The sequence below is a fragment of the Budorcas taxicolor genome, chromosome 23 (genome assembly GCF_023091745.1).
Source record: "Budorcas taxicolor isolate Tak-1 chromosome 23, Takin1.1, whole genome shotgun sequence".
Taxonomy (NCBI): Eukaryota; Metazoa; Chordata; class Mammalia; order Artiodactyla; family Bovidae; genus Budorcas; species Budorcas taxicolor.
In genome coordinates this window covers 36,994,153-37,011,888 of record NC_068932.1, presented here as the reverse complement: position 1 = coordinate 37,011,888, position 17,736 = coordinate 36,994,153, and the positions used below count along the sequence as shown (strand labels likewise).

General features: G+C 39.1%; 1 protein-coding gene across 1 annotated transcript in view; it reads left to right on the top strand.

The window, feature by feature from the left end:
• The window catches only part of PDZD8 (PDZ domain containing 8), a 76,890-nt gene that overhangs the window by 16,092 nt on the left and 43,062 nt on the right, over window positions 1–17,736 (top strand). The window contains exon 2 of the mRNA XM_052660692.1: window positions 11,148–11,273. Coding sequence (XP_052516652.1) covers window positions 11,148–11,273 — 126 coding nt within the window. The remainder of the gene's footprint in view (window positions 1–11,147; window positions 11,274–17,736) is intronic.

Sequence of the window (17,736 nt, the reverse complement as noted above, 5' to 3'; positions counted from 1 at the left end):
ACTCACTGCTTAAAAAGCATACTAACTGTAAAAGTTCAGTGAATTTTTACAAAATGAACAAAACAGTGTTCAGAACAAGGACTAGAATATTGCCAGCAATTAGGAGGTCCCTCATATGCTACCTTCCCTGCTCTGCTTAGGAGTAACTACTGTCCTGCCATCTACCACCATTGCTTTTTGTGGGGGGCGGGGGGGGGCGGGGGGGCCTGTTTTTTAACTTGTATAAATCGAGCCATAGTGTTTACACTCATTGTTTTTCTGGTTCTTTGACTCAACAGTACATTTGTGAGATTGTTTCCATGTTATTGTGTATAGATATAGTTTGTTCATTGTATTTGCTGTGGTGTCTTCCACATGTACCTCGATTTATCCCTTCTACTGTTGATAGACAGTTGGATGTTGCTGTTATGAGTATTCTTATACATGTTTTTGGTGAACATTTATGCACATTCTATTGGGTATCTGGGATTGCTGAGTCATAGGTTAAGCGTCTATCCTGGTGTAGTAGATATAGCCACACAGTTTCACAGTAGTTACAATAGCACACTCGCAGTTTCACATCCTTTTCCTCATTTGATATCATCTGTCTTTTCATTTGGAGAACCTGTCTGCCGGTGTAGGAGACTTAAAGACACGGGTTTGATTCCTGGGTCAGGAAGATCCCCTGGAGTGGGGCCTGGTAACCCACTCCGGTATTCTTGCCTGGATAATTCTACGGACAGAGGAGCCTGGTGGGCTACAGTCCACAGCGTTGCAAAGAGTTGGACACGACTGAAGCGATTTACCATGTATGCATGCATGTCTTTTCATTTGAGTTAATGTACATAATTTTAAAATCAAACATAATAGAAGGACTGATAATTAAAACCAGTGATTACTTCCCTAAACCCTCTACTTTCCTCCCGTAAGTCACAGTCTTCAGTACCATTTATATTTCTGTTTTTAGCAACTTTTAATTTAAGAGGCAGTGATAAATAGCATAGATTTTGAAGCCAGACTGCTTAGATTCTCTTCTTGGCTTTACCACTTACTAATTGTGTAACCTTGAGCAAGTGTTTTAAACCTCTCTGTGTCTCAGTTTCTTCATCTACAAAATGGGGATTAATTATAGTATCTGTCTTAGAAAATTGCGAGAATTAATAAATGACTTATGTAGTACGTACTCAGTGAACGTTAGCTGTACTAATTAATTATGACATTACCTTTATTGTTCAACAAAGTCTTACAGTCAGTTGTCTTGCTTCAGCATCTTTAAATATTTTCTATTGATTGATTTCCTTCTAAGATAGATGAAGATTTAGCTAAATGATACCTTCTCACCTTCCTTTCGGAGAAGGAAATGGCAACCCACCCCAGTATTCTTGCCTGGAGAATCCTGTGGACAGAGGAGCCTGGTGGTCTGCTGTCCATGGGGTCGCACAGAGTCAGACACGACTGAAGCGACTTAGCATGCATGCATGCATTGAGTCAGACACGACTGAAGCGACTTAGCCCCAGCAGCATGCATTGGAGAAGGAAATGGCAACCCACTCCAGTATTCTTGCCTGGAGAATCCCAGGGACATGGAAGCCTGGTGGGCTGCCCTCTGTGGGGTTGCACAGAGGCGCACACGACTGAAGCGACTTAGCAGCAGCGGCAGTGCGTTCCTTTCTGTCTTTTCCAGTCCAGTTATGTCGCTATTTTCAGCTCATTCACTGAACTGCACCCTTCATTATATATGATAACAATTATGTTCTATTCAGACTTAAATCTTCCTTGATTGCTATATATACCTTATTGCTAGGTCTGTACAATTTTTTTTTTATTGCAGAACTGCCAAATATGCCGGTTTATGCTTCCTTTTCTATACTACAGTTTAAAAATCTTTGAGCCATTCAAGTAAGTTCCTAGAGTCAAGTTTGAATTCTTTTTTATCCTCTTAACAAATTGTCTTAACCAAATCTTCAAGATTTAATTGAAAAATGAACCTCTTCCTTATTTTTCTTTCATTCCCTATTTTCTGGAGATTTCCTTCTTGGAGTTTTCATCACCTTCCCCAAACTAGACTTGTCCCTTGGTTTGCCACAGTCCTGTCATCTGGGTTTAGGACATCATTGCCTTCTTGACTTGGATCCCCTGTTTCCTGGATTACGTTCTTCTTTCTTGCTTTAGACCGTCATTTTGTGGGCATGTATTTCATGTAACTTTTTAATAAAGGATACAGTCTCCAGCTAGGCTCTTTGTTCTCTCTGAACCTATTGTGTGAAATGGGGAAATGATCTGCAGCTGTGCCTCACCCTATTGTTGCTGAGTGAGAATCAAGCACAGTAGTACATGTGAAACCATGCCCATCCTTGTCAGATCACTGCAGACCAGGTTTAGAGCATGTGTTCCAGCAGAAATCAGGGTGGCCATCAAGTCAGCCTCAGGAACTGTAGACCAGGCTCTGGAGTTACGTTGGGGTTCTTTTATGGACAAATTGTGTCCCCAAAATGTTAAAGCCCTAACCTTCAGTGTAACTATTTGAGATAATAGGGCCTTTAAGGAGGTAATGAAAGAGTTCATAAGGATGGAGTTCTAATCCTAGTGAGACTGGCTCCTTACAAGAAAAGGAAGAGATAACCAGAAGTATGTGTGCAGTGTGTGTGTGAGGAGGATACAGCAAGAAGGTGGCTGACTGTGAGCCAGGAGAGAGCTTTTACCAGAAACCAGCTCTCCTGGCATCTTGATCTTTGACTTCTACTGTGAGAAAACAAGCTTCTGTTTTTCATGCCACCCAGTCTATGGGATTCTGTTGTGGCAGTGCTAGGAAACTAATATAGGTTCCAGTTTTGGCTCCAGTGTGTAGTGTTTGTGAGGCATCTAGGACTGTTTCCTTATGTACAGTGTGCTAATGCCTGGTTTGGGGGAGTTAAGTGAGCAAACAAGTGCTTTATACAGTCAGTCCCTGGTATGGTCGCCATTCAGTAACTCTTTCTCATAACCCTTAAAACAACCTGTAAGTTACTTTATTTTATTTTAGTTAGGAAAGGAGAGATCTATTGTTTTGTCAGGCAAAGGGGGACACACTGGGCTTCTGCCTCGAAAAACTGTGTGTCCCCTATAAGTTATTTTAATGAAAAGTGTCATGTATGGTTTTGTTTCTTTAATCAGATAATTCTAACCAAACATTTACATATCAAAACAATGACAAGAGCAATTATCTCTGGGTAACTGGGTTAGATTTTTTAAAAGTAGCTTTATTGAGATATAATTCATACTGCAAGTTGATCTATTTAAACCTACAAGTCAGTAGTTTTTAGTATATTCACAGATATGTACTACTGTCACTATCGTCATTTTAAACCATTTTTTATCACCTCAAAAACAAAACCCCATACCCTCAACCATCATCCTCCTTACCCATCTATCACCCTAAACCCTAAGCAACCACTAATTATTTTCTGTCTCTGTAGATGTCTTTATTCTCGATTTTCATATGAATGAAATCATGTAATTTGTGGCTTTGGGGCTTATTAGTTACCTCTGTTTTAGAGAAGGAAATGGCAATCCACTCCATTATTCTTGCCTAGAGAATCCCGTGGACAGAGGAGCCTGGTGGGCTGCTGTCCATAGGGTCGCCCAGAGTCGGACATGACTGAAGTGACTTAGCATGCATGCATGCATTGGAGAAGGAAATGGCAACCCACTCCAGTATTCTTGCCTGGAGAGTCCCAGGGACGGAGGAGCCTAGGGGGCTGCCGGATGTGGGGTCGCACAGAGTCGGACACGACTGAAGCAGCTTAGCAGTAGCAGCTACCTCTATTTGAATATTTTTTTTCTGCTTTTCTCTCTCTCTCCTCCCCTCCCACTGGCACTCCCATTATGTTTATGTTGGTATACTCAATGGTGTCATTTATCTAAGGCTCAGTTTGTTTTTCTTAATCCACCCCCCCCACCCCACCCCACCCCCTGTTCTTTGACTTGGCAACCTCTGTTGCTCTGTCTTCCAGTTCACTACTTTTTTTTCTTCTACAAGTTCAGAGCTACTGTTCAGAGCCCTTTTGTTGAACTTCAAAATTTCTCTGTACTTTAAATTTTATTGTATTTTTCAAGTCCAGAATTCACATTTTTTTAAATATATATTTTTAAAAATATATCATTGTATCCATTGATATTAAAGATTTCACGTGACATTGTCATAATACCTCCTTTTACTTCTTTAATCATGCTTTAAACATTTTTTGCGCAAACATATTTTTAAGAGCTATTTTAAAGTCTTTTTCTGTTAAGTCCAACACCTGGTCATTTTAACTGGCAGGTTGTAGTTTGTGTTGCCTACTTTCTTCCTGCTTTACAGATCATGCATTCCTGTTGCTTTATAATCTTCATATTTTTTGTTGGAAACCAAATATTTTAGATAATATATTATAGTAACTGGATACTGTCCCCCCTCTCCCAGGGTTTAGTGTGTGTTTAATGATTGTTTTAGTGACTTGCTTGGATTATTTTAGTGGTGTGTTAAGCCTCTGACATGACTTTTGTTTTCAACAATGCCCTGGAATGTTCCCTGGCTCTAGGTGTTGGATGTTAGATGGAAGTGAGATGCGGGGCTGGCAGAAGCCTCATGGGGTGGCAGAAGCCTGAGGTCCTCTTGGGTTGCCTCTCTTGGCAGAGAACCACTGTCATGAACCAGGGCAAGGACAGTCCAAGATGTGTTATGCCCAAGATAGAGTCTGCGTTTCTCAAGTGGGGACAGGGTCAATGAAAGGAGCTCCCAATTTCTTGAGCACTCTTGCCCTGAACTTAACCTCATCATAGGTAGTTGAGGGCCAGATGAGAAACACTGATGACCTGTTCTTTCCTCTGACAGGAAATTGGAGTTGGGGCGGTGGTGATGGCAAGGCAGCCTGTGTTCTTGGCTTCAGCAGTCCAGAGTGAAATCTCTTTCTTGCTGAGCCTATTGGTGGGAGAAGTCTTGACTTCAGCACCTCAGATTGTTATCTTTCTTACCACGTCTCTATAGGTTTTCTTGATTAGAAGTTTCTTTACTTGCTGTTTGCCCTTGGAACCATTTCCAGAGGCCTTAATATTTGTTTTCATAATTTCCCCAGTTTTACTGGGAGCAAGTCAATGGAGTATCTCATGCTGTTGTTATGAAAGACCATCTTCCCAGATTGGTTTTTAAAGTTTTCTACAAGAGGAAATACAGATAGCTTGTAAAAGGTTTGTCTTCTGGGAACTTGAGTGAGAAAACTGACAGTTTTAAGTTGATAGGTTAACAAGAGATAAAGGCTAATGAAAGGATTTTGTGGTAGGGTGGGATGACAAAGGTCAGTTCAGTCGCTCAGTCTGCTCTGACTCTTTGCAACCCCATGGACTGCAGCACACCAGGCTTCCCTGTCCATCACCAACTTCCAGAGCTTACTCAAACTCATGTCCATTGAGTCTGTGATGCCATCCAACCATCTCATCCTCTGTTGTCCCCTTCTGCCTTCAATCTTTCCCAGCATCAGGATCTTTTCTAGTGAGTCAGTTCTTTGCATCAGGTGCCAAAGTATTGGAGTTTCAGCTTCAGCATCAGTCCTTCCAATGAATATTCAGGACTGATTTCCTTTAGAATGGACTAGTTGGATCTCCTTGCTGTCCAAGGGTCTCTCAAGAGTCTTCTCCAACACCATAGTTCAAAAGCATCAATTCTTTGGGGCTCAGCTTCGTTTATAGTCCCAACTCTCAAATCCATACACGACTACTGAAAGAACCATACCTTTGACTAGATAGACCTTTGTTGGTAAAGTAACGTCTCTGCTTTATAATATGCTGTCTAGGTTGGTCATAACTTTTCTTCCAAGGAGCAAGCATCTTTTAATTTCATGGCTGCAATCACCATCTGCAGTGATTTTGGAGCCCCCCCAAATAAAGTCTGTCACTGTTTCCCCATCTGTTTGTCATGAAGTGATGGGACCGGATGCCATGATCTTCGTTTTCTGAATGTTGAGCTTTAAGCCAACTTTTTCACTCTCCTCTTTCACTTTCATCAAGAGGCTCCTTAGTTCTTCGCTTTCTGCCATAAGTGTGGTGTCATCTGCATATCTGAGATTATTGATATTTCTCCCAGCAATCTTGATTCCAGCTTGTGCTTCCTCCAGCTCAGCATTTCTCATGACGTACTCTGCATATAAGTTAAATAAGCAGGGTGACAGTATACAGCATTGACGTCCTCCTTTTCCTATTTGGAACCAGTCTGTTGTTCCATGTCCAGTTCTAACTGTTGCTTCTTGACTTGCATCCAGATTTCTCAGGAGGCAGGTCAGGTGGTCTGGTATTTTCCGTGGTTTGTTTGGATCCACACAGTCAAAGGCTTTGGCATAGTCAATAAAACAGAGGTAGGTGTTTTTCTGGAACTCGCTTTTTCCATGATCCAGCAGTTGTAGGCAATTTGATCTCTGGTTCCTCTGCATTTTCTCAATCCAGCTTGAACATCTGGAAGTTCACGTACTGTTGAAGTCTGGCTTGGAGAATTTTGAGCATTACTTTACTAGCATGTGAGATGAGTGCAGTTGTGCAGTAGTTTTAGCATTCTTTGGCATTGCCTTTCTTTGGGATTGGAATGAACACTAATCTTTTCCAATCCTGTGGCCACTGCTGAGTTTTCCAAATTTGTTGGCATATTGAGTGCAGCACTTTCACAGCATCATCATTTAGGATTTGAAATAGCTCAACTGAAATTCCATCACCTCCACTAGCTTTGTTCGTAGGGATGCTTCCTAAGGCCCACTTGACTTCTCATTTCAGGATGTCTGGCTCTAGGTGAGTGATCACACCATCGTGATTATCTGGGTCATGAAGATCTTTTTTTATAGTTCTTCTGTGTATTGTTGCCACCTCTTCTTAATTAATATCTTCTGCTTCTGTTAGGTCCATACCATTTCTGTTCTTTATTGTGCCTGTCTTTGCATGAAATGTTCCCTTGGGAAGACAAAAGGAAGGTATAGAAGTAGCCTGCTTCATTGTTTAGATTCCTTTATGAGCTTGAGCTACTAAAGACTTGAACTAAAAGTTTTGAAAACCAAGTGTTCTTTGAAAGTGTGTGGATTCTGTTTATTAACTTGTGAACAAGTGGCTTTTGTTTTGTTTTGTTGAAGTATAGTTTAATTTGCAGTGTTGTGTTAATTACTGCTTTACAGCAAAGTGACTCAGTTATACACACATATATTAATACATTATTTTTCATATTCTTTTCCATTATGGTTTATCACAGAATGTTGAATATAGTTCCCTGTGCTATACAGTAGGACCTAGATGTTTATCCATTCTATATGTTAAAACTTACATGTGTTAACCCCAACCTCCAACTTTATCCCTCTCCCAAATCCCTCCCCCTTGGCAACCACCAGGCTGTTCTCTGTGTCCTTGATTTTTCATGGATAGGTTCATTTGTGTCATATTTTAGATTCTTCAGGGACTTCCCAGGTGGTTCAGTGGTTAATGCAGGGGTCCCTGGTTCAAGACCTGGTTGGGAAACTAAGATCCCACATGCTGCGTGACTTGGCCTTAAAAAAGAAACAGTGGAAACAGTGGCTGACTTTATTTTTGGGGGCTCCAAAAGCACTGCAAATGTTGACTGGAGCCATGAAATTAAGAAGCTTACTCCTTAGAAGGAAAGTTATGACCAACCTAGACAGCATATTAAAAAGCAGAGAGGTTACTTTGTCAACAAAGGTCCATCTAGTCAAGGCTGTGGTTTTCCAGACGTCATGTATGGATGTGAGAGTTGGATTATAAAGAAAGCTGAGTGCCAAAGAATTGATGCTTTGAACTGTGATGTTGGAGAAGACTCTTGAGAGTCCCTTGGACTGCAAGGAGATCCAGCCAGTCCATCTAAAGGAAATCAGTCCTGGGTGTTCATTGGAAGGACTGATGTTGAAGCTGAAACTCCAATACTTTGGCCACCTGACGCGAAGAGCTGACTCATTTGAAAAGACCCTGATGCTGGGAAAGATTGAGGGCAGGAGGAGAAGGGGACGACAGAGGATGAGATGGTTGGATGGCATCACTAACTCAATGAACATGGGTTTGGGTGGGCTCCAGGAGTTAGTGATGGACAGGGAGGCCTGGCGTGCTGCAGTTCATGGAGTCGCAAAGAGTCAGACACGATTCAGCAACTGAGCTGAACTGATAAGTTATATTACATGGTATCTGTCTTTGTCTTTCTGACTTACTTCACTTAGTCCGATAATCTCTAGCTGCATCTGTTGACCTGTGCTGCTGCAAATGGCATTATTTTGTTCGTTTTTATGGCTGAATACTATTTCATTGTATGTGTGTAGCACATCGTCTTTATTCATTCATCTGTCTGTGGACATGTAGAGATTGTTTCCCTGTCTTGGCTGTTGTGAATAGTGCTACTGTGAACATAGGGGTGCATGTATTTTTCTGAATTATAGTTTTGTCTGGATATATGCCCAAGAGTATGATTGCTGGATCATATGGTAATTCTGTTTTTAGTTTTCTGAGGAACCTCTCTGTTGTTTTCTAGAGTGACTATGACCACACCAACTTACATTACCACCAACCAGGTAGGAGGGTTCCCTTTTCTCCATACCCTCCCCAGCATTTTTCGTTTGTAGACTCTTTAATAATGGCTCTTCTGACCAGTTTGAGGTAGTACCTCATTGTAATAATTTTGATTTGCATTTCTTTGATAATTAGTGATATTGAGCATCTCTTCATGTGCTTACTGGCCATCTGTATTTATTCTTTGGAGAAATGTCTTTTTAGATCTTCTGCCCATTTTTATTTTGGGCTATTTTCTTGTTCAGTTGTATGAATTGGTATATTTCAGAAAGTAAGCCCATGTCAGTTGCATCATTTGCAAATATTTTTCCCCGATCTGTAGGTCATCTTTTTGTTTTGTTTATTTATTTATTTATTTATTTTTGCTGTACAAAAGCTTATAAGTGTGATTAGGTTCTATTTATATTTATTTCTATTGCCTTGGGAGGTTGACCTATGAAAATACTGGTATGATTTATGTCAGAGAATGTTTTGCCTATGTTCTCTTCTCGGAGTTTTACGGTGTCATGTCTTAAAGTCTTTAAGCCATTTTGATTCTGTTTTTGTGAAATGATGAGAGGGTGTTGAACAAGTAGCTTTATCCCACTGTTTAGTGTGCTGTTTTTAAATGGAATACATTTTTTAAATTTTGGTTTATTTTTGTGCAGAAATCCTTTCAGCAACACCCCTAGAAGTATTAATAAACCCAAATTAGATTTTACTGCTTGTAACATTGAAGTCACACACCTGTGAGAAATTTCTTAATTGAATTTTAGCTTTATATTTGACAAGAAAAGGTAATTTATGGAGCAGCTGTGATTTAGCACCTGGATTATTCAAAGTTGCTAGTGTATGTAGTGCTTTTTGCGATTTTTTTGTTTTTAATAGAGTGACTGTAACATGTTCTTCAGGAGTCATAAGGCTTATTAAAAACACTCAGCTACCACATCATCTGTCATTTCTATGATAGATGTAGTTTCTAACTTTTTTTCCTCTCAGAAATTTGGCGCCAGTCTGTCTGAATCAAATAACTTCAGTGGAAATTAAGAAACTAAAGGGGCCTTTCTGCTTTCCATCTATTTCAGAAACAGAAGAGCACTGAGCGTTGTCTGTGTGCCTGCTCACCTTTCCCTGAGAAGTGCCTTTCTTTACTCCTGTTTTAGCGGGCAACCGAAAAATAGTATTTCTCTCCCTCTAACAATCTTTTTCAGTATAAACTGTTGAGGGCCATTCATATTTTCTTAATGTTTGTTTCATTTTTAATGTTGGATTTTTATAAACCAGATCGATACATGCTTCAGTCCTGATGGTATGTGTGAGGGGTTAGATAATTGTGAGACCAGATTATATCTGAGACTTCAAGGCATAAATGTCCAGCAATTTTTAAATCACCACAAGATAAAGAAGAATGAAAGCAGTGTGTGTGGTCTACCATGATTCAGGACCTAAATCTGGTTGTTTAGGGTTTGAGTAGGCTTTGAGGGATAGGGGAAACCTTCACTTTGTGCAAAAGGCTTGAAAGCAGGAATACACATGCCATCTTCTGGGTTCATGAGGTGACTACTCTTCGAGATTGGAAAGTTTCTATTAAGGAAAAATGCTATTGGAAAGATTGGTTTTGGTAGACCTTGAATATGAAACCAAGAACTTTTGACTATCTTTTATATTGTGTGGTTAGTGAGAAGGCATAAAGCTTTTGAGCAGGCAGATGTCATACCTAGTGACAGCAAGTAGGGTTAATTGAAAACTATAGACCCTCACCTCCAATTTTCTCTTATTTTCTTTGTCCTTTGCTTAAATGGAGAAGTACGAATTATGTGTCAAAGTAAAGATTTTTAAAGCTGCAGTTTGTAACTCACCACAAGCATCTCCATAAAAACCTAGAGTATTAACAACGAACACATAAAGACCTGAATAATTCGTAGGTAATGGAAGTGTTTGTTTATAAACACTACATAATGGAAGTGTTACGTAGTTTGAGCTTTGATGAAGTCAAAATAGCTTGAATTCTGGTTGTGCTACTCACTATGTAATGTTGAACAAATTCTTTAACCTTTCTAACCCTCACTTCATCTGGAAAGGGAAGCTAGTAATATTGCCCACTCAGGATTGTGAGCATGAATAAGATACAAAGCATGTAAAGCTCTTAGCACACTGCCTGGCAAATAGTAAACATCTCTGATAAATACCTTTGCTGCTGATAATTGTTGTTGTGTTATTATTTATCATTATCTAGTACTAATCACTATCTAGTTATATTGTTTCCATGGAACAGTGCATTCTGAATTTTGATCTTGTTACTGTAGGAACAAGATCCCATCTGGTCCAGAAAGAATCTCTCTCCTCCCCACTCAAGTTTCAGAGCCCACTGGTTGGCCTTAGATTTTCTTTAACTTTCTTCCCGGAGTCCTGCCTGGTCAGTGAGGTCATGCCAGAAAAACCAGGAAGTTTTGACTGCCGCAAAGAAAGCACCATTTGCAGCCAGTTATGCGGGAGAGTGGTAAACTTTGGTTTTATAATTTAAGTATTAGGTGTTTTGCTTTGTGTTGTTTCCTACAGGTAGGTTTTGTTACTATGCTTTAAAGTGTGGTGTTTATTATTCAGAAATTTAGACTTATCTTTACTTTTGTCAGGTATAAGCCTTTTTTCCCGTTCCAAACCTTGCAAGGATTTGAAGACGACGACGAAGAGCTTATCCATATACAACAATGGGCACTTACTGAAGGCCGCCTTAAAGTTACATTGCTAGAATGTAGCAGGTATGTTCTTTGTTATTATTACTACCTTAGAGGAAAGAAGGTATACCAAAAGTGCACTTGAGCAGTATTTGTGCTTGTTCCCCTCTGTGTTAATTTATATTATATTATCTGTAAATTCTTTAGTGGTAAATTTCATAAGAGTAGTCCTTTCCAACTTATAGAAAATATAAACTATATTTTAGAAAGCATGCTAATGGGGGGAATCATTTATCCTGCACTAATTTCCAGACTTCTTAGATACATAATGCTCTGTTGGCATATTTCTTACTACCTGTTAGAAAGCTGTTCATAGCATAACAGTTTGGAAAATTGTTTTTGATCATTAAAAATACCCTGGAAAGTTGCAAAACCAGACTTGTAAACCCTTGTGATTCTTAAATTTTAAGCTGGAAGGGAATCTCAGAAATAATCTGGCCCAGCCTCTTTATTTTTCCATCCCTATAGTCTAAGCTGTGTTTATACGTTGCTTGAACTACTTACTACATTAGCCTCCTTTCTTATCTCCTAACACTGGTTACCAATATGACAAGCAGAATAAGCTTTTCAAAATGCATATCTGATTGTCCTTTTCCTACTTAAAATTCTCTTAATGGCTTCCCCATTCCCCTTAGACTATAGACCCAAATCATTACCATGACATGCATGCCCCTCTTTACCTCTCTAGTTTCTTTTTGTACTCAGCCCCTCACTCACAGTGCTTCAGCCAAATAGGCCTTCCTAAGAGAAGAGGATGGCAGATTTTTCCTCTAAAGTGCCAGATAAGTAAATAGTCTAGGCTTTGGCATTCACATGGTTTCTTTTGCAATTACTCAACTCTGCCTTGTAGTAAGAAAGCAGTCATAGATACGACAGTAGGCAAATGAATGGGCCTGACTTGACTGTGTAAGCATAAAGCTGTATTATATGAATTTCATAATTTTTGTGTGTCATAAAGTTCTTTTGATTTTTTTTTTAACCATTTAAAAATGTGGAAACCGTTGGTAGCCCACAGGCCATAGAAAAACAAACAGTGGACTGGATTTGGTCCATGGGCCATAGTTCGCCATTCCCAGCCTTAAATATTTAAACATACCAAGCTCCTTGTGTCTATTGCTTGTGGCTTTTAACCACTAGCTATTGTTGCCTCCTTTGCTCACGATTCTCTTACTGCATCTGAGATACTGCTCACCTAAAGCCTTGGGTCAGTCTTGGACCCAAGACTATGAAGGCATCAAGAGAGTATGGTAAGGCATTATTTAGGTCATGTTGAATTGAGATCAATGATACGAAGAAAAACATGACAATTGTGAAGTATATGTATCCTACTTTACTTTAATAAGGACCTGTATAACAAAGAATATATAAGAAACCAATAAAGATTTTTATGGGGAAAAGGTGAAGGAAACTGGGTTAATGATGCTGGACAGGGGTGAAGGTGGGAGCCAAACTTCTCACTATAAACTTTTTTTGTACTGTTTGTTTTTTGTGACTGTTATCACCTTGTCAAAAAATAAAAATAAAGACCAGTATTTCTGGAGAGTTGAAGGACAAAGCCTGGACAGTGGTTCATGTTCTTATGTTAGTCCTTGTAGGCTTGGGTTATATAGTGCCAGCACCTTTTCCCGGGTGACAGCTTAATCTTGGAAACAAGCACTCTGTCTCAATAGTTTTTAGTCACTCTGGTTACACACCTGACCATGTAAAGTTACTTAGTGTTGTGGTGCTGTGTATTATTCACATAGTTTAAGGCATATGTAAAATTGTTAATGGAGGAGAGAATAAATTATTGTTTTCAACTCATCCTTGCTTTTTTGTCTTTGTGTTGAGAAGTTGAAACATTCACCTCATTTTTATTAAAATCTTTTTTACGTTATTTTCTTCTAAACATTTTTGTTACTATACAAATAGAACTCTCGATTCATATAGCGTCCAAGTTTCTAGAATTCACACTAAAGGAAATATACTATTGTAATCTCAGTATTTTAAGTTTTCTCCCTACTGAATATAAATTCATCTTGTGTGGTTTATTGTAATTTCTAAAACAGAAAATGACACTCTAGAAAAAACAGAAGAACAAATAATAATGCCCCCCTTTCTGGAGGAAGAACAAAAAAATGCTTTTCGTTTATTTCAATTTTGGAAGCTTAAGGCTTAAGAACTCTTAAGATATTTTTACCATGACTGCTTCACTTAGTGATGTGAAAAGTTGTTGTTCAGTTGCTAAGTAGCATCCGACTCTTTGTGACCTCATGGACTGTAGCATGCCAGGCTCCTCTGTCCTCCACTATCTCTTGGAGTTTGCTCAGATTCAGGTCCATTGAGTCAGTAATGCTATCTAACCATCTCATCTTTTGCCACCCACTTCGCCTTTTGGCTTCAATCTTTCCCAGCTTTAGGGTTTTTTCCGATGAGTCAGCTCTTTACATCAGATGGCCAAAGTATTAGAGCTTCAACTTCAGCATCAGTCCTTCCAATGAGTATTCAGTGTTGATTTCCTTTAGGATTGACTGGTTTGATCTCCTTGCTGTCCAAGGGACTCTCAAGAGTCTTCTCCAACACCACAGTTCAAAAGCATCAATTCTTTGGCACACAGCCTTCTTTATGGTCCAACTCTCACATGCATACATGACTACTGGAAAAACCATAGTTTTGACTACATGGACCTTTGTCGGCAAAGTGATATCTTTGCTTTTTATTTTTTATTTAATATAAATTTATTTATTTTAATTGGAGGCTAATTACTTTACAGTATTGTATTGGTTTTGCCATACATCAACATGACTCTTTGCTTTTTAATCTTTGGTTTATAATATGGTGTCTAGGTTTGTCATAATTTTCCTTCCAAAGAGCAAGCGTCTTTTAATTTCATGGCTGCAGTCACCGTCAGCAGTGATTTTGGAGCCCAAGAAAATAAAATCTGTCACTACTACTCTTCCCTTTCTGCTTGCCATGACATGATGGGAGCTGATGCCTTGATTTTAGTTTTTTTGAATGTTGATGTTGAGTTTCAAGACAGCCTTTTCACTCTCCTCTTTCACCCTCATGAAGAGTCTCTTTAGTTCCTCCTTACTTTCTGCTATTAGAATAGTATCATCTGCATATCTGAGGTTGTTGACATTTCTCCTGGCAGTCTTGATTCCAGCCTGTGATTCATCCAGCCCAGCATTTCACATGGTGTACTCTGCACAGAAGTTGACAATATACAGCCTTGTTGTACTACTTTTCCAATTTTGAACCAGTGAGTTCCATGTCTGGTTGTAATTGTTACTTCTTGACCTGCCTACAGGTTTCTCAGGAAACAGGTTAAGATGGTCTGGTACTCCTCTCTCTTAAAGAATTTTCCAGTTTGTTGTGATCCACACAGTCAGAGGCTTTAGCACAGTCAATGAAGCAAAAGTAGATATTTTTCTGGAACTCCCTTGCTTTCTCCATGGTCCAGCAAATGTTGGCAATTTAATCTCTGGTTCCTCTGCCTCTTTGAAACCCAGCTTCATGTGAAAATATTTGAAACAAATAGAACGTTTTAGAATGATCAGATTTTTGAAAGAGTATAAACCAGTTAAGATTAGAACATATCTGTAGACCACTTGTATGTGTATAAAATTGTTCTAAATTAGCATGCTATCATGATTCGAAGTTTCTTGGGTTTTTAACGTTTAGGCATGCATGTTCACACTTCTCCTTGAGACCTATTTAAACATGTCCAAGTTGTTACAGTATCATAGGGATCACTTAGTATTGTCATGTTCGTACATGCTTAGTCTCTCAAGTTGTGTCAGCCCATGGACTGCAGTCTGCCAGGGTCCTCTGTCCATGTGCTTCTCTAGGCAAAAACACTAGAGTGGTTTGCCATTTCCTCCTGCAGAGGATCTTCCCAATCCAGGGGTCAAACCTGCATCTGCTGCGTCTCCTGCATTGGCAGGCAGATTCTTTACCACTGAGCTACCTGGGAAGCCCAATGTTGTTGTAGTTTTAATTTAATATAATATATTTTTAAAATTTTTATCTTTTGGTTGCCCTGGGTCTTTATTGCTGCACACGTGCTTTCTCTAGCTCCTGTGAGAGGGCTACTCTTTGTGGCAGTGCAAAGGCTTCTGATTGTGGTGGCTTTTGTTGTGGAACACAGGCTCTGGGCACATGGGCTTCAGTAGTTGCGTCACGCAGGCTCAGTAGTTGTGGCCTGTGGGATCTAGAGCACAGACTCAGAAGTTATGGCACATGGGCTTCCGTAGTGTGTGGAATCCTCCTGGACCAGGGATTGAACCCATGTCCCCTGCATTGGCAGGTAGATTCTTATCCACTCTGCCACCAGGGAAATCCCCTAGCTTAATATTCTTTTAAATGTTTGTTTCTTAAGCATTTTTGGACTTGACCTTGAATCAAGTAAAATATAACTTTAATAATGTTTTCCCAAAATCCAGGAAAGGCTCATACTTACCACCCACAGACAGTGATGGCTTTCTGCAAGGATTTCTTTGTTTTTTTAAACTTTATTTTGAAATAATAAAATGGTTGGTTCTCTATGAGGATTTTTTTCTTTCTTAACTTTATTTTGAATTTCAGACTGCCAGAAGTCTGTGTGAAGATTTACCAAACTTAGCTGTTGTAATTTAAGAGTAAAGTTTGCCAAAGAGGAAACAAGTTAAGTATTCATAGACAACCGTTTACTGAAAATAGTGGAGTTGTACAGCTTTATGCTTCAGAAGGCAACGCGAAGTAGAAATAATCCTGACTTTTGAGTTACAAGTGCTATGTTCACATCCTGGCCTTACGGTTTTACTGTTAGTTACATGTTCTTGGGCAAATTACACATCTGTAAAAATGGACAAGTGTGCTGCTTTGCTGGTAATTGTGATCAGAGATAGGTAAATAAACTATAGTGCCTGTTGCTGCTGCTAAGTCACTTCAGTTGTGTCTGACTCTGGGCAACCCTGTGGACAGCAGCCCACCAGGCTCCTCTGTCCACGGGATTCTCCAGGCAAGAGTACTAGAGTGGGTTGCCATTACTACACACTAAGGCTTCAGTAGATGTAACTTCTGTTATTATGCCTTGATATAATCATTCTCATATTTATCAAGAAAAAAGTAAATCTTTATAGAAAACTGGGTTTTTTGGACATTAGTTGTGAGAACTGGAATTTGAATTTCATTAATTTGAAAGGATCTTGCACCGTGAAGGGAAGTTGTTTTCTAATTATATGAAATACAGTTTTGAATTTCCCAAATAAAGCTTGGGAATGGAAACATAGTTGTGTTTGTAAAAATTGGTTCTTATACCTTGCTTTTATCAAATGTTTTAGAAAGCAAACACAGTCATTCTGAAGTTGCCCTTTTTTTTTTGCATTGACTAAAGTTAGTTTTTTAATCACAGAAGATCTCAACTGCTGTGTTTGTAGTACTGCTATTAGAAGACTAAATTATTTCACATTAGTGTTGCAGTCACTAAGATTATTAAGATTATTTTTATAGTTCAGCTTCTAAGAGGATTTTAGATACTTTGCAAAAGAAAATAATATTCCCATGTGCAGTTAAATAGAAGATAAATTAGATCAAAAAAAAACAGCCTTGTAGAAAAGAGGTCAGTTTTCTGGAGAAGGAAACTTGATAGGTTTCTTAGTTTTTAATCTCTTGATAAACCATGCCTGCTTTTCAGGGGAGGAGAGAATCTGATGTCAAATTCTAGAAGGGATTTGCCCCTACATCTTTGTACATTAAACAGTGTAGTGGGCCTCTTCTCATCTCATCTCTACTGTTTTCCTGGTTTTAGCAACCAGTGATATTTTTAAGAAACAAGCTAAGATTATAGTCAGTGAAAGCAAAGCCTGTAAAGTTTTGTCGTGTGAGAGTTCTGTACTCTAAAGCAGTATATTTAGGATAGCCTGTCCTTATTATAGATAAAAGTTCTAATTAAGGTCAGTTCTTCACTGAGTCATACTTACAGTGTTGTAAAGCTTCTGTTTTCTCAGCACCTTTTAGAGTGTTGTTTTGTTTTACTGGGTTCCAAAAATACATCATTTAAAAAAATTTTTTAATGTTAACACAAATACAGAAAAACCATAGCCCTTGGCATTCTACTTTTATTATCAAGAGTTCTCCCTTATCCCGTAATTATCTGTTATCAGCATGCACTCATGGATTCCTGTTTTTTTCAATGGTTATAATTCTTTACCGTGCTTAATTATTTTGGTGCCTAAATTTTCTCAGATGTAGCTTCTTGGAGCCTCTTCAAACTGGCTCCTATATGCTTGTGACATGACCTTGTCTTTTTTCTTTGCTTTTCTTTTTCTTGCTGCTGCTTCTTGAAAACTGGACATTGGAAATAATGAGTTGTGGAAACTCTGGATTCTGTTATATTCTGGAATGATTGATGTTATGTTCTAGAGGGCAGTTGGCTTTCCTGTCCTCGTCTCCTTACCCTTCCCGCCTTTCCATCTTCCCAGCAGCAGCGTGTTTCCGCTCTCTGTTTTGTCTTCCCACTGCTGCC